Below are 20898 nucleotides of genomic sequence, written 5' to 3'. Positions count from 1 at the left end.
CAATTTTTCAAATAGTAAGAGTGAGGGAGTTAGGGACTAACTAAGGGAGATTTTGAGGGAGTGAGGGAGTTAAGTTTACTGCTGGTTTCATTAAATCTTTATTAACTCAGGTGTAGACAGCCTGCCTCTAACTCCTTCACATTCACATCTGCACCTATGAATCTGTGCTGAAGATCTAGGTCACACTGGCACCAGTGCACTGGAGACAGCTGCCTAGCTAGGGGCACCACTGGAAGTAGTTCAGGCTCATTCACTAAAACCAGCTGTGAGCTTTACAGCTGACTCCCAAACCAGCTGTGCGCCTTGCCATGGCTTTCCGCTCCCTCCTGGGATGAGCAGTGCCTTTGCTGTCTGGCCTTAGAAGTCCTTGGACCTTGTTTGGTGATCACTTATGGGAGTGGGAGCAGTCCCTTGTTCAGAGGGACTTTCTGCCTGCCTCTCTGCCTTCCTGCAGGAATGTTTGTTATTGTTTCTGTTCTTTTTATGCAGAAAGGGGTGACAGAACATCCAGGAAAGGCTGTACAGACCTGGCAATCTAATGTGGTAGTTAACAAATTAAGTAAATAAATTACAATATTTCTGCACTGTATATGTAATAAATCGGACCTTCAGAAGTATCTCATTAGGCAGCTTCAAAAATTGCTGGGTAATTTCTCTCTAGTTATTTTAATCACATTTTTCTAATTGATTACTTTAGTAAAAAGATTAAATCTAAATATAGTAAAACAAAAACACATCAAGAAAGCTTAGCGTTTGAATAATCTCCGTACAACATCTTCTCACTGCCATGCTTCACAGTTTATATTTTTACCGTTGCAGAAAAAAATTATTAATCTGACATTTTACTATTCTATAAATAAATACGCTTTTATAAAGGATTCAAGAGAGAGAGAAAAAAAAGGGGGGGGGGGGGGGGAATTTAAAACACTTCCAAGAGGGAGTCGTGGCTGTCAGTCCTCTGCTTTGCCTAGTCTGAGAGGGGTGATGAGGGGTGTAAACTCCTCGCCTTCCTGTTCTTGCAAGCCTAGATAAAAAGACAAAAATGTCTTCAGCCCAAATTCTGGAGGCTTTGTCCTTTCTGATGGAACTGCTCAGGTTTAGGTAGTGTTCCATGTTGGGCCTGTATTGCCCGTTCAGACTGGTGGATTCGTTGCATTTAAGATTTACTTGTGTGCCTCAGCCGTAACCGCTGTATTTAGTAACAGTCCAAACAAACCCACTAAGTTTTATTTTGAAGGTATTTAAAATTCAAACACCCTGCAGATCTGAATGGTTCATGACAGGGGAAATAAAAGTACAAGTCAGGCTTTCTGCTTTCAAATGCAGCTATTTCAAATCTGCGTATGGAGAAATTCCATGTTTGCAGAAATGACTCAGTTGAAGCAAGATATGAAAAGCCAGTGGGGTGGAGCCTGAAGAGAAATATTTCTGTTGTTGCTATCCTACATGTCTGCCAAAGACTAAAATATTTCATGTAATCTCCAGTCACTTCTACACGTGCTTTCTTGTCATGCTCATTTGTTTTCTTGCAGCACTTACATGCTGTTTTTCCTTTTGGCATGTCCTGTAATATGCAGCTACTTCAGAGAATCTTTGTTCTTGATGTTTGAGCAGGAGTCAGATTTAATAAACTTGTGTTCTCACTTTTGAGCTTTTAACATAGAACCAAGCCCATTTCATGTGACTTGTTTGAAAACCGGAGTGTCAAACGATTATATAATTGTGAATTATTAAAGGCACCTCAGTAGAGTAAATATGCAGTTACTATGCCCCCCATCAACTGCATTAAAGCTAAAAATCAACATTGGTACCGAAAACAAATTGATAAATTATATTCACTGCTGAATATTGGCAGTTTCTCTGAGGAAACTGCAGCATAGTGGCAAAACCAAGTTTGTCCCTCTTGCTGTTCTGTTGTGCCGAGGATACTTGTTACAGAGGTAGCATGGAAAAGATGTGAAAGATGTGTAACATATGGCAACAGTGAAGAAGACGATGTTAATTTCTTAGACAATGAACATTTCTTTCCATATTCCTGTCTAGGTAATGCTGATAGATACACTGAGTATAAGCTTTAAAGTTATACATGATGTATCCTTTATGACATAAGAATAAAAGTAAAAGAACAGTTATCAAGTCAGATTTATGTTCTTTAAATTTATAGTTTGGACCAGATTTCCCAAAAAGCTAAGCTCTGCTTGAGACAGAGTCTAGGCCATTATTTTTCATGTTCCATATACAACCAAAATTAAAATCCACACAAGCGCAAAAAAAAAAAAAAAAAGCTGTCCAAGTATTGTACTGCCTGGCATTATATGCCCATTATAGAGTTAAAATTGTGGGCATCTTCATTAAGAAAGACAGCATGACTTCTGCTGGATGGCAAACTGCACAAGTGAGTAAACAGCTACTTACCAGGTGTGCTGAGCTGATTCATGTGTAGCATATGACTGTACCAGCTGCTTTATTTATTTATGTTAGGTTGGAGGAGAGTGTCAACAAGAGGGAAAAAAATTCTATACGCCTCGGAATTCACATTTCCCCTGAGATCTTTTTCTCTTCTTATCTCAAAGCTTTAATAACATTAAAGCTCAAATGAGCTTTATGCATGGAGCTAACTAGGAACTTCACCGGGAGGCTTTTTCATGCCCTTCCACTTGCTTAAACACACAAACTTCTCAATGGTTCTAAGAGTGTAGCCCTGAGAACCTAAAATTTCTCAAAAGAGCTTGGCTGCCACTGATTGAAGGCTAGTACACTTGGCAAAAGTAGAAGAGATTTCAAATTGGTTCAACCCTGATATTTTTTTTTTGCAAACTGTTACTGTGTAACATAAGAAAACACATTAATACTCTTCTCAAAAATGGTAACACAGCAGAATATGAACTCTCTTTTTCTTTGCTATTTATTTTCTTCCACAGTTTATAGATAATACCCATGACAGGTAGTAACTAACTTTATTATTTTTTAAAAAGTTTCCTTTGAAGTTGATGCCTAATACAGAACATGTTAAATGTGATCTGTGTTCTTTGTTTAGAATTATAGCATTTTATTTCCATTAAAATATTAAACTTTCACTACTTCTAGCAAAGATATGCATGAATACCTCTATACTGCCCTAAATATAGAAGGAAAATTTCCTCCTGACACATCCCAAGAAAGAAAGGGTTTATTGCATGGCCTATGAGCAGGACGCTGGTTATGTTGCTTGCTGGGCCTGGAATTAGTGTTGCAGGCTGTAGAGCAGCAGCTCAGGGTGACATACAGTAGCCAGACGTTTTGCTTACCTAAGCCTATTTGCTGCACTTCAAAAAGACTGATTAGATAGGCTTAATGGAATTGTCAGTCCTGCACTCCAAAATGGCTTATATTTAGCATTACAACTCGAAGGGAACATTTCTTTCTCCCAGCCAGTGGACTTGGTCAGTCCTGTGGTTGAACTCACTGCCCCAGTCTCTAAAATTTCCTAGTATATTCCCTTTGTATGGCTTGGATTCCTGGTCAGTATGAAATTACTTAAATTTTTAATACCTTCTAAGCTATTTTGCTCTTATGATTGCTTGCAAAATGGACTTTATAATATATTATATATCTAAAAAGATTGACTCATTGATTATTTGAAAGTCAATCTATTTAACAGAATCTCAGAAAAGCATATACCTACTTCTATCAAATATTTAAATATCAAATAATATCAAATATCTGGGTATGAAGTGTTTTCAGGTGTTTCAAATGAAAACATACAAGCTTTTCAGTCATAGAACCAGCTTCTCAGAAATGAAACTAATATAATGGGGGCAGATTATGCATTTCTCTTTCCTTTAGGAAAAGACCATAAATAATAAGGAAGTAAATAAAGTTTCTGAAGTTATGCTAACAATCTATTGGCTTGTAACACCCATTTGTAATGATTGAATTATATCGTTCTGCAAAACAAAGCATCAGAAATGCTGTTCTTATCTGGTAATCTGACTATGAAAAATTGGCCCAGTTCAGAAGTGATTTCTGCTTCACATCTCTGCTTGTATTGCCAATGTGTGCACTTTCCTCATTAATTTCTGTAGAAACAGGCTTTGCATCTAAGTTTAAGCCTAGTAAAAAGGAATCAGAAAAAGAAAAGACCACTATCAGATATCCTTATGAAACACTGTTCTGTAATGTGCATGCTAAGTATGAACACTTCTGCATCATCATATTAATTGTTTCTGTGGGCAACCAGCCTTGGAAATGTAACCTCAGGAACTGCTGTTCTATACCCCAAGTTACTTTTATCTGTTGAGAAGTGCATAAGAGACAGCTTCCCTTAGTGAAGCAGGTTTTATATATGAACTTTTTAGCATCACACTAGGATGATTAAAAATAAAACCAAGCATGAAACAAACAAATTTGAAAGTGCCAAATATGCAAGCAGTGATGAGAAAAATGATTTTAATAATAAAATGAAAAATAACATCAGTGCTGTTTTAATCAATGGAAGTGTATTTAATGAAGCTTAAAAACACCTTAAAACACCAGAATTGAACTCATCATTAATAATACTTATTTAATATGCTTTTATTGTCACCCTGTGTTTGTTTAACCATCCTTGTCTATGTATATAAAGAATGGAAAGAAAACAAGAAATGAGCCACAGATCTGAATAGGCTGCCAGTCCACCAAGCTGTGGTGGCTTAAACTTGTGGGACTATATCCTGGTTATCTTTTCTAATGTTCTCAGAAGGAATCGCATCCTGAAAAGATGGATGTTTGAGGGGGCACTGCTTAAAACTATAGCTCAGACAGCCCAGAGGTGCCACAAAAGCTGCTGGACTCCCTAAGGGCTGCTGTTGACACATTAGGCTCCATTTATTCTGGAGCTCTTGGTGGGAAGTACTTAGCCCACTGCAATGTTGACTGCATTGCTGTTTGATGGGGTAGGTGAAGGGGAGTTAGCATCAATCTGAAGGAAAGAGCATCATTAATTCTAAAAAGATGTTAGCAGAATTCTATATCCCTTAGTGATAACTTGCAAGAAGTAGAGAAGGACAAACCAATTGGTTGATTTATTGTTTCTTGAACAATGTATAAAATAGAAGAGAAATGGAGGAAAATGCGCTATCTTGTGCTGTACCCTATAATGAAATTTCGGCACCTTTTGAGATAAAGTGTTACTTCACATCAGGGTTATTTCATTGCTGAAACCACTAAAAGATCTCCATGCAATGTGAAAAATGTCTTTAAAGATTGTTTTCTCCATGTTTATTGATGGGAGTGCAGTGCTGAATAATGCATGTATGCCAGGGATGTCCTAGCTGTGTGCCAGTGGCAGTTGTGTTGATCTCACAGCATAAGAAGGCAACTGAGTAGCTGCTTCTAAAAGCTTCAAGACCTTCACCACAATTGTCCCTGCTGTCCAAATGATTGTGTTCCATAACAAAAGTAATCACTAAAAGAACTGTTTTCTTTCTGATTCAAGCTAATGTTTCTGTTAAAAATCTCCTATAGAAAACCAGGCTGCTGCTTAAAAGGTCTGGCAGTTTGCCTTCTGATACAGGGAACCACTAAGTAAATTAGAATAGTTCCTCATAATATAAGAGATCAACTAGCATTTATACCACGTAGCACATTAGTAATATCAGTTGGAAAAGACCTTGTGGCAAACAATTACCTAGACATGAAATATGGTTGCAACTTTGATCATCTTTGACATACAACGTAAACAGGGTTTCATAAGGCATGTGTAAGTACATGAAATTTTATAAATCTTGAAATAATATTGGACAGTCAAGTGAGAGGAACTTATAAAAGCAGTACAAAATGCCACTAAGTATTGTAAAAGATGTGGAAAATAACTATTATGAGCTATTACTTTCCTTGTTTTTCCTTATTTTTTATTAATGCAAGCCCTGCACCTCTAGCAGACCAACTCCCTGCAGCGATAAAAGCTGGGGACTTGCAAGCTGATAAGCACCCTGCTGAAAAGGGCTTGGGGATCCTGATGGGAGTATTAGATTAGCCTGGCAGAACTGAAGGCTAACTGCACACCAGGTCTATCCTCACAACAGTAGATCGAAAGAAGCAACGACTTGACTTTTCCTCAGTACTCATTAGATCCCACCTGGGATGCTGTATTTAATTTTGGACCCCTAGTACGAGAGAGATTTTGATAAGTCTGAGTGAGCTCAGCAGAGGCCATCAGGATGGAGAGGGATTTCCAGCACCTGTTCTGTGAGAAGGGACTGAGAAAACTGCCCTTAGCCAGGGTCCTGGAGAAGAGATGGCTTCAGGGGGAATAACAGCAATCTTTCGGTACCTTTCAGGAAGTTATCAAAAAATTGAGAGAGATGATATATGGGGAAAAAGAAGAATAGACAAGGAAGATATTTAAGAATTGTGACAGGTTGTCCAAAGGGATTATGCAAACTCCATTCTGGCTGTTTTGAGAATGCAGCTGGCCTCTCCTTAAACAACTAAGTCTGAATCCAGGGTTGCTCCTGCTTTCGGTAGGCATTTGGACATCCCCCAAGTTCCCTCCCAACCTAAATTCTTCCATGGTGCTGTGAAAAATACAATGGCTATAAGACAGTGATGCAGCGTCTTTATAAGAGGATGACTTTGCTATACTGAAATGATAAAATGGTATCTATTAGTTCGAATATGCGCTGCACTGAGAAAAGGCTTTCCTAAAGCAAACACAGCTGAGCGATTGCTATTTAAAGCTGCCCATATGAAACACAGTGTTAGATGTTATACAGATATAGCAGTGCCAGTTTCTAAAAAACAAGATACAAACAAAGGGTGAAATCCAAGAGGAAAAAAAGCCGCATTCTTAGCTACATTATAAGAATATCTCTGGCTATATCAAATTTAGAGATGACCTAGATGAACCTGAGCAGATACAGTATATCCTGCAGAAATGTCAATTTTCCTGCTGCTAAGTTATGTAACTCTCTCAAATGTTCAGCATTGCGCAGGAAAGACTCCGTTATGAATACCTCTAAAAGCCAAATCAAGCTAGGATCTGATAAATTTTTTGTTATTTTTATGGATTCCTTGGGAGTGGGAGTTCAGGTTGGGGAGGAAATAAACCCTCATTTGTTATATGATATATGAAGCAACAAATAAAGACAAATAATATTCAGAAAAAATAAAGTTCTGCTTTTTTAGAACACCCATGTAGTTTAAGAATGAATCATAGACTCTGTATGACTGATTCATGATTCTCCTGAATAAGCTCTACAACCATCACAGTAAAGTCCAATGTGCGAGCTGCAAATGATGAAAATTTTATTCTGTTTGGGAGAAGCGTGAGCTTAACAGCAACTGAAGTTTCTTAAGCATGCCTCCCCCATTTTTTTTCTTTGTCATATATTTGGCAGTTCTATTTTCTGTATCAAATTTGGAAACCCTGAAGACTGAGCCTGGCACAAGGCTTATGCGGGGGAAAATATGAACATTACTTGATTCTGTCTTTGCATTTTTTTAATCCTGTGACATGGTAGGAAATGGTTTGACCTCTCCACACTTCAGAATAACCACAGGTACGATCATTTGGCACTTGCTGCCTCTAACCCCATTTCAGCACTTAGAGTCATCACTCCGGAAAGTTTTTTAAAGAGTAGGTGCAGCTCCCTAGAAATTTCCCTGTACTACAGCCAGAGTAGGCATACAGCTGCATTATCCTATGGTGACTTTCTCAGAGATGTCAAAACTTCTCTACTTTGGGATGGTTGTGGCATTAAATATTCTCATCTTAAATACTGGTTTAAGAATAAATATTCAGTACTATTGCCATTAAAAGGATGTTTTACAAAGCTATTTTCTGCTAATTTTACTTTCATGTTCTCACTGTATTATCCATTTCTTGAACTTGGTCATTATTGAGCAAATAGGGCAGGGTTACTTTTGGTAATTTATTTATACATGTACTGCTCTTGCTCATGCTAGGAAAGATTACAATATGACTGTGGATTGACTATCCGAGAAAAGCAAGGGAGAGGACTGTATAGGAATACAGTAGACAATCAGGCACAACTTTTCAGGAATAGTTTTCAGGTCAAAAGACTCTGTGTTATTTGGCTGTTCAGAAGTTGCTTTAATTTGCCTTTTGCTTAATATTTCCTGTGACTGAATGCATTTAATAATTCCTTCATGAACTGTTAGGAGCTATAGCATACCCATTTGTGATGGGACAGAGTAATTCTGGCAGTTTCTCTAAGCAGTTCCTGAATCCCTTGAGAGAGAGAATTGCTTTCTTATAATGCATATATTACACAATACGTACAATGGAAAATCTATTCGTAAATTTACTTTCACATGTAAGAGTTATGTTAGTCATTTCCTTGGAGAAGCTGAATCTAAATGCAGTCCTAATGCCCAAAATTTTAGTGCCAATAGCTATTAAGGGGAAAAAACTGGATAATCTACCCTCTGGGCAACAAGTGATACATGTAGAATTGTTTCCTTGTCATTTCAGAACCCAGTTGATATATTCTTTAAATTTTTCAGAAAGTAGAAGTATTTTTTTACATTAGAAGACTTTTGATTTACAGGCAAATGATCTGAAACTGTAATGAAAAGGTATTAAGAACAAAATACTACTCAAGAAGCAAACAATTCTCTTCCTATGAAAAAACAGCAAAAGCTCTTGTACATACTAATGTGGGAGGAATCATGTTTGCAATACAGGCAACCATAGAGTATATTTAAATGACTAATAATTACATTTTACATATTTTCAGTTCTGCAAAAGTAAGAATACTGCTGACAATTTTTCTGCAGGATCTGGTTCTTTGTAAAGAGGTCAGGAGAGAACCACAAATGATTGCAAATAGACCTGCCTGGTCCATGAGAAAAGCTTTCTCAGCTATGATATTCTTGATTTTGTACTTGTTTTTAGAAAATAGAATGACATACCTGTCAGCTAGGAAGAAAAGGTGTCTGTGGGCCCCGTGTTCCTCCCTCCTTTCCACTCCTTGAACAAACAGTAACCAGGGAAGAGAGATGCCACCTGCGCCTAGCACCTGGGCTATAAACATTGCACATCTCAGACACCTTTGCTTGCAGCTAGAGCAGTAGTTACTTCTTAATTATGTTTTAAAGCATCTGAGACTTCAGGTTCTGCCCAGGGATGAGAGAGATTTGCCAGATTCATGAGAGAGAACAAGATATCTTCGTATGGCTTTGTGGTTGCCCATGAACAGTACTCAGAAGCTGCTTTATCCCTCTCCAAAACATTTCTTTGAAACTGAATAAAAGTGCTAAAGCAGCTTTTGTGCTTCTTTGGCTTCTTGCTATAAGCAATCAGTGCAGCTTGCAGAAGCACTGAGGATGCTCTAAAGTGTGGACGTGTATTGGTACATAAGCCATCTTATGCCAGGTCATGAGCTCCTCCATTAGTCAATAGGGAAGACTCAAATATTGAGCTATAGATGCTTGATTTTGTATTTTAAGGCTAATAATTCTTTTAGGAAATATAGTACTTTGTCAGCAGGGCAAAAATGGGCTCTGGAAATAGTCTTTTGGAGAAATCTTAAGATTTCTCTGGGATTTTGGTGTTAAATTGATTCTTGATGTGTTTTATCATGTAGAAGTGAGGTTGGGAACTTACAGTGGAGAAAGATGGTATTTTGTTTTCTTTTAATGTCATTATTAAATACAATGTTGGACATTAATTTTTCTTATTTGTAAATTGCAAACCATTTTCCAAACAAGTAAACAGAGCTGCAACAGTCCTTTACCTTATATACCATGACGATAGGATTTATGGAATATTGAGATTCATATTCTTTTGCAAGTTCAAAAAGAAATGGTTTCTTGTAAAATAGCCATAAAGATGCAAAATACTAATGAGATTACCCAGCCTTTTTTTTTTTTTTCCAGAGAGGAAGGAACAAAGCAGATTGGCACAAACGAGTTTTCAAAGGAGGAAATTTGCAAGCTATTTACAGGGACACTTGCATTGATTTTAATGAAAATCAGTAGAGAATGCTTTAAGAAATAAATATTCTCAAAAGGGCATAGACTAAGTTCTGAGAAGAGCTGGGAATAAGTGCTTTAAAACGTGTTATAGGAATGAAGCTTATTTACACGAAGATTAACTGCTTTTCCAGCAACTTAGGTAAAGAAGGAAGGAAAAAAATAGTATATATCTGCTCTTGGTCTGAAGTCGTCTCTGCTTTCCTGCCCTGTGGAATAAAATCAGGAAGCTTTTGTTTATTTGCTTTACATTTCTTACATAATTTATAGTCTTTGTGTAAAGAAATTCAGACCCAGCTGAATACTAGCTACGAATGTCTTAATGTATTCTCAGTGGTCTTAACACCTAGGTGCCAGCATTCTTACTGTTGACAAAAAATAAAATAAAAATTGTAGTTTGCTACTGTGAAAGCTTTGGGGATATAAGACCAGACCTGTAACTGTAGGTATTGCTATCTGTCTCTCAGATCATTAGGACTGTTTCTGCTAGGAGAAATAAACACTTATACTATAATCCTATATGCCTGCTCTGAAAAGGCCTATATTTCATAAGTTAATATTGTCAGGAATTGTTTTATTTTAGCTTTATTGTATATCCTAATTGCATAGTATTTTTTTCTTTGTCTCATCTGAATTTAGTCAAGAATTTCACGTTGCCATTGCATTCTTACGTAACAAATCAGAGACTTAAATGAGGTCAGCAGACAATGTAAAACAAAAAGGATTATTGTTAATTATATGATGCTAGGGAAGAACAAAGATGGAGAGGCAAGACCTTTTAGTAAACCAGCACGTGTGCTTTCTGGCCTAAACCTTTTTTTTCCTGTTTATTTCTACTGAAACTTTTCAGCAATTAAATAGTTAATAAACATTTAAACACCATCTTTAGGTTTTGCTTATATCACTGTTAACAACAATTCTGCTGAAACAAATTCTTTTTCTGGATAATGTCAGTGTCAGGATAGATTGCAATATCACAAGTAAAGTGTAGTAAGATCTGTAACTAGAGTGCAGTTAAAGAAATAGCAAAATAAAACAGGACTTTCCCTTGCTCTGTTTATGGTGGTGTTTTTTAGGCTTCATTTTTGAATGATAGATCACCTTTGTGGTCATCTTGATGAGATTTCACTGTAGTTATAGAATGCTAAAAACTGGAAAAAGCAGAAATGAAAAAGCTATATTAGGCCAGGAAGTTGGTGAGGGTGCTTAAAATGGGCTGCAAATTTTTATGGAAATGCTGCAGGTCAAAAAATCTAGCTTTGTGCCTGGTTATGGCTGGAATTCTGCTTTCCAAATGAAATTGTCATTTGACTTCTAAAAGATTATTCAAATATGAATGCTATTTCCCTTAAAACCAAAAATGCATACTAGACTAAAAAAAATCCAAACTGTACAAAATTTTAGCGCCCACCTCCCCTCACTTCAGACATATGAAATTTTAGATACATGGACTGTGAGAAACCAGCTGTAAGAATAGAGTCCCATGGCCCAGCTGCCACAGTCACGTATCAACTCAGCTCAGATGCAGATTCACTGCTGAATGTGGTCTCCACAGTGAGTTAGCTATTTCCAGGCAGCTTGCTCTTGCCAATGTGAATCCCATGCTGCTTGGTTGAACATCTTCATACCTAACTAGGTAGCTGGGAAGGATATGGGCTGTCTAGTGCACAGACTGAGTCATGTGGTGATAAGTCAAATAAGTAGGGAACATTTGAAAACAGGTCTGAAACCACTGAGATACTCAAAATATAATCCACGCCACTGTACTTTCCTTTGCACTAAACCAGAAAGAAACAGCAGCGATGTCAACATCGATACAATTCGAGGTGCAATGTTTTGAAGTTTGCATAATACTGAACAGGCTGCTATTAGAAACTCAATTGCTTTATCCTTAATCTATTGCTGACTGTGATGTCTAATTTGCTCTCTATATCTCTTTTTGATATATAGGACTGTTTAGTGGAAAAAAAAGAAAGAATCAATAATATGTATTAGAAATATGGGAGAACTCTTCTATTAAAAGGTATCATTATAATGGGTATGGACTAAATATGTAAAGAAAGATACGATAAAATTATATGAAATTGTACAAAAAAATCAGACAACTTGAGAACAAATTTACTTTTGCAAAACTGAAAAGTGCTTATTCAAAAGAGCTAAATGTTTTTTCAGGCAGTGTCTAAATAAAAGATGAAACTCTTCTCCATTGGCTACTATACCTCTAAACAATTTAGAAGAAATTGATGTTTGAATATGTATATGTATGTATTGTTATAGTATATAATGCTATAACCTTCTAGAGCTGCTTGTCTCCAAAATATGACACCTTCCTTATCTCTGTGAGACTATTTTCTAAACACAAAAAAATCTGTCTGATTCTTTGTAGCTCAAGTAAGGGAAATTTGGGCCCTTTGATTAATGTAGAGTGACCATATGAACTTACTTAGTCCTGCTCTATACTGGAAGTCCAGTGGTGGGAAAGTTCTTCCTGTACACCCTACTGAAATGAAAGACTCCTTATGCTAAACTAGCTTAAAGCTTATTTATAGCATAATGGAACTGAAAATTCTCAAAAAAAAAAAAAAAAACCCAACCTGGTAAGATTTTTATCTTTTAAAGATTTTGTAGCTATACAACAATAATAGTTGTATTCATTATTTGTTAAAATTAAATACATCTAATCATACCTGCCTGGCCCTAAATGCTGACATAAAGAGAATATTTGTTAGGGTAGTTTAATTTTTGTAATTTTGTGGTCTTTTTATTCTGATAGTGCCTCCCCTTGGCAGCAGTACATCGAAGGGAAAAAAAAGATTTTCTATAAAAGCTTCCTTCTTATTGAAAATAAATTCATCTTAACTTGAGGTAAAAATATATATTACAAAATATATATATATACACACACATATACATATAAGAAAGACCAGGAATTGAGGAAGGTAGCTGAGATTGGCCCCTAGATAAGACCAGCTTAATATGTCTGAAAGCTGCTATAACATTATGTTAAGTCCCATGTGAGTAAGAAATAGCCCACAGTTGTAGCCAGGCATAGAAACTTTAACTGAATGAGGATGGGTTGCAGAGGTGCTTTCTGCTGCAAGCATAGCGATGCTGAAGGAGATCAAGGACAAGCGTTGAAACCTGAGGTAGAAGCAAATAGGTCGCTAAGGAAATGAAGAAAGGTCACCCATTCTCAGTAGTTCAGCACCCTTAGTAACATTCTGGATTTGTTCTGATATTTCTTAAAGAATGCTTGGGAAAACTTACATCAAAAGATTTTGGAAAAGGGATTAACCTTTATCAAAATGCGATCAGATAGGAGTTCTTAGCATAAGAAATACTACTACAGCAAGATATTATTGAGTGATTCCTTCTTCATTGTCCTCTGTTTCTAATGAGCTCTGGTTGATGCAGTGAACCTGCAGTCAAAACCAGGTTGGCTGACCCTCACCTTAGAATTAGTCTAAGGGAACTCAAGGTACACACAGGGATCTGTCAGTGGCTTTTTCAATTGATGAAAGGCAAACAAGTGATAAAAAGACAACTACTTTGTGAGGTTTGTAAACAATCTGCAAATATTGCTAATGATCTTATCTCTATTCAAGCCTATAGCCTTCTGTAATACTTTTCATCCCTAGATTATCTGCTGTTTATTGGATAAGATTAAGTGATCTCCTTCCTTCATTCTAACAACTATACTCCATAGGATAACTGCTTAGATGTAGTTTAAGATGTCTGCAAAAATACATAGTAGAAGGAAAAAATATTCAGTGTGGTACAATCCCTTCTGATTATCATGTATCCATTCTCAATCCATAAATAATTATACTTTTTATGTCAAACGCTTTGCAACTTTACCACCTCAAGCAATATTTTACAGCTGTCAAGAATGATTTATGCAATAATGACTTAAACTGCAAAATAGAGTCCTCAAAGGAAGATCTGTCACACATTTTTACCACAAATAACTTTTTTAAAATAAAAATTGTTATTTTGTATAAACAATGTCTTCCTTTCAACTATCTCTAATATAGATCATAGAGCTATATAACTCATGGAAATGAAGTTGTGAAATAGTAGGGGCATACTCTGCCGTTACTTTGAGATGAGAGTAGAGTTCTTGACTCAAGATATTAATGCATAACAGTCAAGATTAAACAAATGTATTTAAAGATAATAGTTCTTGTGATTTGCATGTATTTTTTTGCTATTTTTAGAATGAAACATATTAAAAATAATAATAGTAATTTACTGAGTCTTTAATCCCCTGAGTAGTCCTATTGACTTTTATGGGGCTTCCTGTGATGCTACAATTCATAAGGTTGACATCTACCTGTTGACATTGACCTTTTTCTCAGTAGCCATTAGTTCTTTTGATGACTACGTTATTGCCTACCATGGAGCCACTGTAGAGGGACAGAGGATTAGAACTTTGCCTGCACGATCTGAAATGTGTATATACTCTGGTTAAATGAGTGAAGAGAAAGTAACAGAAAATCTAGGCTACGTTAGCAGTCGTATTCTGATACAAATAGTACATGAGAAGCTAGTAAGGCTTTTAAGCTGCAACTGTTCAAAACTTCTGTGAACATAAGGTGTTGGTGGTGTTGGGATGTGGCCAGCTGGTTGTGTAAGGAATGCTGGCATCCCATCTAAACAACGCCACAGAACTACCATGAACACTCACCCTGTTTCCACCCTCCTTGTTATGTGCAATGAAAAGGAGAACATGCCCCACCTAGGTAGCCCCTTTAGAAAACCAGGAGACACTGAATTTGTGATCGCCTTTGACCATTGCACCTTCTGTCGGCTGTTTTTGAAGCAGGGCAGCTTCAAACAGCTGCCATTTTCTGAAAATCACCCTGCTACGCAAATTTTCCCACACTAGCCCCTTCTCTTCAAATGTGTGATCTGGCCTAAAAAATACAGCAGTGAACAGCAGCATTCAATCTTTCATCTTCAAGATGTTTAAAGCTTAAAATCATGCAGTTTATTCAGCTTGAGAAGTAGAATATAGATGAACTGAGAACATCAGAATCCTAATTCCCAGTATGTGTGCAGTATCTTTTTTTCTAGTGCAAAAACTTCCTTTCAAGTTGAACTTTAAAGCTGTGACATTTTAAAACTAAGAGAGGGGTGATATTTAGTATTTAAAAAAAGAAAAAGCTTTACCTATACAGTGACTCTGATATCTGCATTGCTGGATATCCGTAGCTAGATTACCTTTATAAGTGAAGGAGTATATGATCCCACTGACATTTGCTTTAATTTAAAATACTAAAATAATTTTTAATATAATCAGAGGCTTACATAGAGTAAATGATAGGATGGTATGAAATAAGCTTTTGTTTGCAATTCACTGGGCTGCGTAACGTGGTCTTCAGAAACCCCCTGTCCGTGGAACCTGTAAGCCACGAGCTGTCTTCCTCCTCCATAGGCTTAAGTATTACAGTCATTTACAAGTATATAGCGGGTGGCTACGGGATGTTTATATGCATGATGTCAAATTAAACTTCTAAGCAGTTGGTACTTCACTGGATATTCATTTGAGTTACTCACATGGAAAGCACTAAATTTCTAGCTCTGGTATTCACTTTGTGAAAGTATATTCATATTCACTCACAACACACAATGCAGAATTATGCAATTAATCAAGCACTAAACTCACAGTGTTTTAGAAAATTCGTTAAATTCATCCTGTTTCAGGACCTAGAGAAAGTCTCTGTTAGCTGCCATTACTTCACTACCTTGCATCCAGTCCAAACAAAGTATGTTCACAAAGCTTAGATGAAAAGTGAAGTACAACTCTTCAGTAATTTAAAGTAACTAACATGTTTACTAAAATTAAGTAAATCCATCATACATGTACTTCCATTTTATAATATCACACACACACATAAACTTTCAATCTTTCTGCTATTTTATGAGGAAGTTTGAACATTATGTGGAACAAAACAATAAGTTTGATCAAGATGTCATATTTTTGAGTGTCAGAACTATCCTGCTTTTGGCAATTTTTTTTGCATCAAATCACTGTCTTGATGCTTTAAATTTATTTAATTTCAAAATATTACTTCTAAGTAGTGGCACACATAGTGTATATCGACACTTCATTCACTCATTCTGACATTTTGACTCGTAAAACTTATTTGTTTAGAAATATTGTCTGTAGCTTTTGAAATGCCTTAACCTTTAGAGATGTCATAATATACTCACGGTATTAGTTTTAACATATTCATCTTTTAATCTAATTATAATCACAGAAGCAAAATTATTGAAAAGCTGTATGCAGAGGATTGTTTACACTGAATAAACTATAACAGTCATTTCTAATGTGCTTCAAAATTCAAAATTTACAAAAACTATGATGATTTTAATGATCAATTCTGCTTTGTTTTTATGTAACTGATCATGGCATGGCACATGATGTCAGAATTCAGCATTTTTGAAATACATATATTAACAGTAACTGACAGATACGCAGTGCTTTATTTAAGTGTCTTTCCCAAGATACTAGGAAATAGGGAGACTGAAGCACTTTTGAGTGACCAGATCTCAAAACAATGCTCCAGGCTGGTGGCTGTTAAAGTTAGCAACAACATTCCCCTTTTGCGATATTATTTTTAACAAATGTCAAGTTAACACAAACACAGGATAGATGTGTACAACACAGTGTCAACTTTCCTGAGAAATCTACAATCAGGGCCCAACTACAACAACAGATCTTGACCAAAATCTGATCCAGACCACCAAAACAGATCAAAGAAATAAAGACTTTAATAGGCATATAGTCTCTAAAGGGAATATGCTTCAATACTGGCAGTGTGGGCAGAATAGCTGGTGTGAATTCTATCTGAATTATAGCAGCCTAAGCTAAAAATAATGTTACTTAAGTGTTTCTGAGATAACAACAGAATAACTAAGAACAGGATTTAACTCTGCAACTTTAAAATGTGAGAGCATCCATTGCATGTGATTCTAAAATTGATGCAAACAACGCACTGGCACTTGTCCAGAACTAATTTAAGCTCAGCATTTGAATATGAATTTCCTTTTCCTTCTCCCTCGAGTATATACACAGCAAGTGATAGGATAAGGTACACTGTCCTTTTTCATTGCTTGGATTTGTTTGAAAGACATTCATATAAAAAACACTGGGTAATCAAGAAAAAAAAAACGGCCTCCATATAACTGTAAAGTGTCATAATTAGGTTTCATGCTTATGCATTTGCTAAATCTGCAACTACACACATTCATTTTATGTTCTCAGCGGAGAAAAAGTATCAGCACAGCAGATTACTTATATCAGTAATAGCGTTAATGGATTACATTGAATCTTCACTGAAAAAATGGGAAAGCTCCTCTTAGTTTAACCCTTTAATTTGTATTGTGAATTTTTACATAATTCTGGGACAACTCCTGTGACTTAAATGTAGTTGCACCAACTACACAGTATCTCATCTCTGAAAAAGACTTGTACCTTTCTTTATAAATTAATACTTTTTAAAGTTATAGTTTACTTTATCAGGCCAAATTTTATTAATTTTAAGTCAGTAAAATATCACATTTGAATTATGTCACTGTTCCATTTGTGAGATGCTAGTGGAGTCCTCTGAAATTTGACTTCTACCTTCTTTGAGATGAAAGAGCTCATAAGAATTACCATCCACAGGATGCTCCCTTGATGCTATTTCCTATCTTTTCATGAGTGGGGAGCTGGTTACTTTGATACATTTACCCCTGATTTATACCAGCTGAGCTGAGAGAAGGACTTGGGTTCAACACTTGCAGGTACAGCGCTCACTTTAGTCAGCCGTGACACTGAGCAGTGCCAGACTGGAGACACCCCAGCGCCTTCAGAGTCAGCCTCCCCAGGTGGGTGTCCATATCCCTGCTCTGGACTTAGGGTCCAAAACTTCCAACACTGTTCCAGCTAAGGGTCAATCATTCTCAAACACTTCTACAGCCAGCAGCTCAAACAAACAAAAAATAATGAAAATAAAAAGACACTTTACCATCTTTGTGATAATAGGTGACTTCTACTTTCCTCTCCTCTGACCCAAGCAGTGCTTGGGCAATTTGGGCAATATGATGTCTTTTGGTCTCTGGTCCATGAAGAAAATCACAGGTGCAAGGTTTCTGCATGACATCTGGCCTGGAGAATCCAGTCATCTCACAGAACCCGTCATTGCAGTAGATGATAGCACAGTTCTGCACTCTAGCATTAGCAATGATGAATTTTTTATCTGCAATAAAAGAAAGTGATGCATTTTTTAGTACTCTTTCAACATTTCATATAACATCAATTGCATGGATGGATGCTGAACAACTACATTTTTTTTTCCACTGGGATGCTTGGAATGTAGAGATTTGCAGTTATTTAATGTAGTTAATTCGATCCCTAGGTTTTAAAGAAACTTCAGTAAAGTTAGACTACATTAAAGATGACCCTTGATTGTCTTTTAAGGAAATAAAAGTTTGAGGTCAAAGAGAGCTTTGCAGAAAGACTTGTACAACCTGTTTTTGTCTTTTTAGCTTTAAAGAAGCCCAGCTGATGAGCTCCATCCTATGAACAATAACTCCAGGGAAACTACTTTGAGAAGTTAGTAGACTCTCTATTTGTGGGGGTAGGGAAGATGGTTTCTGTCAGGTGAAAGGCTAGTTAGGATCAGGCCCAGCCATCTCAGTCTAGTCAGTGGGCTTTTTTAAATGGAGCTGTCTGATGGTCAGTATTTTAACAAAACTATTTAGAAATTCAAGAAAAACTGTTCTCATCGATGGTTGCTTTTGAAATTATATATATGAAACAAATATTCCTTGGTAAAAAAAGAAAAAGTATGAAATTACACCAAAATCAGATTGTTGTGCTGGAAATACATTTGATATTGCACTGAAGTTCTGTGCCTTAGTCAAGGATCCTTTTCCAAACCCCCCTCGGGAAAAAGGTATACAGTTGTCTTTCAACTCTTATTTCATTTGTTAGCACTACAACACAGTGTGACAATTTTAAATATGAATATGCAGCTTTGGTACATTTATTGCTAATAACGGACCAATTTCCACTGGCCTTAATCACACTAGTAGATTCCTTGACTTCAGACAATCTTTGCCACATTAACAAAAGACTTCAAAAGACTGCTGATGTGTGTATATCAGTAAAAGTATTCAAAATTTTAAGGATCCTGTCTTTGAATATTCAAAAATATTCAGAGAGAAAGATATATATATTATTCTCACTTTTTTTTCCTGCTGTTTTTCAATCGTTCTGAATTTTCACTGTCACTTGATAATTTGCTAGATATTGCTTTATTCTCTTCAACTGTAAATAGTTTAATGTGTAAAGTATTAAACAAGTAGCAATACTGGCTTATCATTTAGATAAGTAAGGGCTACAAACGCTGTCTTTATTTTATTCTGAAATAACCTAAATACTAAATTCGTAGCAGGTGCTTTTATAAGAGGGCAGAGCAAGTATATAAACTCGAGTTAGCTATGAGAGGTTCCAGTAGACTGATAAAAAATATATGCTAAATATTTAAATAAGTGTACATATATCAGAACTGCTCTTTCTATACAAATTAAGCATCAAGTTTTCTTTTTTATTGATAACAGTGAGACCAAGTTCTGGCCAAGAAAAACACTTCAGCTTCTGCCTCTCTGACAGGTAGTAAACTACTGCATTGGAAAAGATCTCACTGAGAAGGCATTTGCACTGGTTTGATGGATATTTTAGGCTTCCATAAGCAAAGCAAAAATATTTGACAGCTATTTTAAAATGCAGTCATGACAACAAGGTAAGAGTGTGCTTTCCCTTTAATAACTCCTCTGCATATTATCTGTCTCCTCTAAATCAAAGTCCGCCCGTTCTCCTTTATTTTAGAAAGACAGTGATAATAATAAGCACCACAACAGTACATAGCTGATTTTCTTAGACATTGCATAGGCAGCGGTATTTTGTGTTCTACTTCAGAACCAGCTCACTGGTACAGAGGAAGGTAAGAGGTGTAACTTCTATAGCTGCGCAATATGGATACAGTCAAAGATAAAAATTATCCTTCTAAGTGGGAAAAAAAATAACAATAATTCAAGACTATAAACTGTATTCTAGATGAGAAACAATTTCTCCCCTGCCAGGGATCACCTCCTCACCTCCAGGGTTTTCCTCTCCAAGCTACAAACTTAAAATAGTCCAGAGTTGCTGTCCATTTAGTCATAAGCAGAATCGAACTACAGTAGCAAAATAGAGAGAAAGAGAGAACTTACTTTGCCCTTCAAATTTGCGTATGATTGTGCCCAGAAACGTATTCTGCGGTGCCACATGACCCCTGCGAACAGGCATGTTTGTAGGGATCGCCGGCGCTCCGTGCACAGGGACTTCTCGAGGGTCTCCTACGGGGCTCCCGCCCAGAGCGCCGAGCCGGCTACCCTGTGTGGCAAAGCATCGTCCTCTGCAGCTCCGAAACCGCTTCCATTAGCACCGCTGCTGGACACGCGCTTTTCCTCCCGGAGTCAGATCCATCCCCCAGTTTCTTTCTTTTCTTTCTTTGCTTCCTCGCTTTCTTTTCTCTTTTCCTCCGGGGGGAACCTCGGCCGCTATTGTCTGGGGCGGGCAGGGGTGGGGTGAGCAGGAGGAGGTGGGGGGGCAGATTACGAGGGTAATCGATCTCTAGCACCCAACATCGCCAATTTTCCAAAGCGAACGGCTGTGACCCGGCAGCTTCCGACGCTGTAGTGACGGTTGGAGGGCTGGAAGACTAAAGGCTGCTCGGGAGCGGCGCTCCCCCCGCGGGCTCCTCCGCGGCGCGCAGCAGCTCGGGTTACTCAAGCGTGGCTCGGCGCGAGGCAGCCAATAAATCTCGTCAAAACTCGGCGACGAGCGGCCGCCTCGGCGGGAGCTGCGGCCCGGCCCCGCGCCCGGCCCCGCGCCCGGCGCCGCCGCGG

General features: G+C 37.2%; 1 protein-coding gene across 1 annotated transcript; it reads right to left on the bottom strand.

Moving 5' to 3' along the window:
• Positions 1-17892: 17892 nt before the first annotated feature.
• Positions 17893-20421, bottom strand: LOC112957742 (potassium voltage-gated channel subfamily H member 7-like). The gene is made up of 2 exons (XM_026051514.1): positions 20221-20421; positions 17893-18203 (listed from the first exon to the last, which is right to left on the bottom strand). Exons 1-2 carry the CDS (start codon positions 20294-20296, stop codon positions 17932-17934), a joined length of 348 nt encoding a protein of 115 aa, XP_025907299.1. The 5' UTR covers positions 20297-20421; the 3' UTR covers positions 17893-17931.
• Positions 20422-20898: the final 477 nt, after the last annotated feature.

Source organism: Nothoprocta perdicaria, unplaced genomic scaffold (genome assembly GCF_003342845.1).
Source record: "Nothoprocta perdicaria isolate Ctin4 unplaced genomic scaffold, notPer1 scaffold_0, whole genome shotgun sequence".
Classification (NCBI taxonomy): domain Eukaryota; kingdom Metazoa; phylum Chordata; class Aves; order Tinamiformes; family Tinamidae; genus Nothoprocta; species Nothoprocta perdicaria.
This window is presented reverse-complemented; position numbering and strand designations above follow the sequence as displayed.

What these genes read in the sequence shown, in the direction of transcription:
- LOC112957742 (XM_026051514.1), bottom strand. Translation starts at nt 20,296, where the DNA reads ATGCCTGTTCGCAGGGGTCATGTGGCACCGCAGAATACGTTTCTGGGC. An exon ending in ACGCAAATTTGAAGGGCAAA is followed by an intron (nt 18,204 to 20,220) that starts GTAAGTTCTCTC and finishes CTTTTATTGCAG; the next exon opens with ATAAAAAATTCATCATTGCT.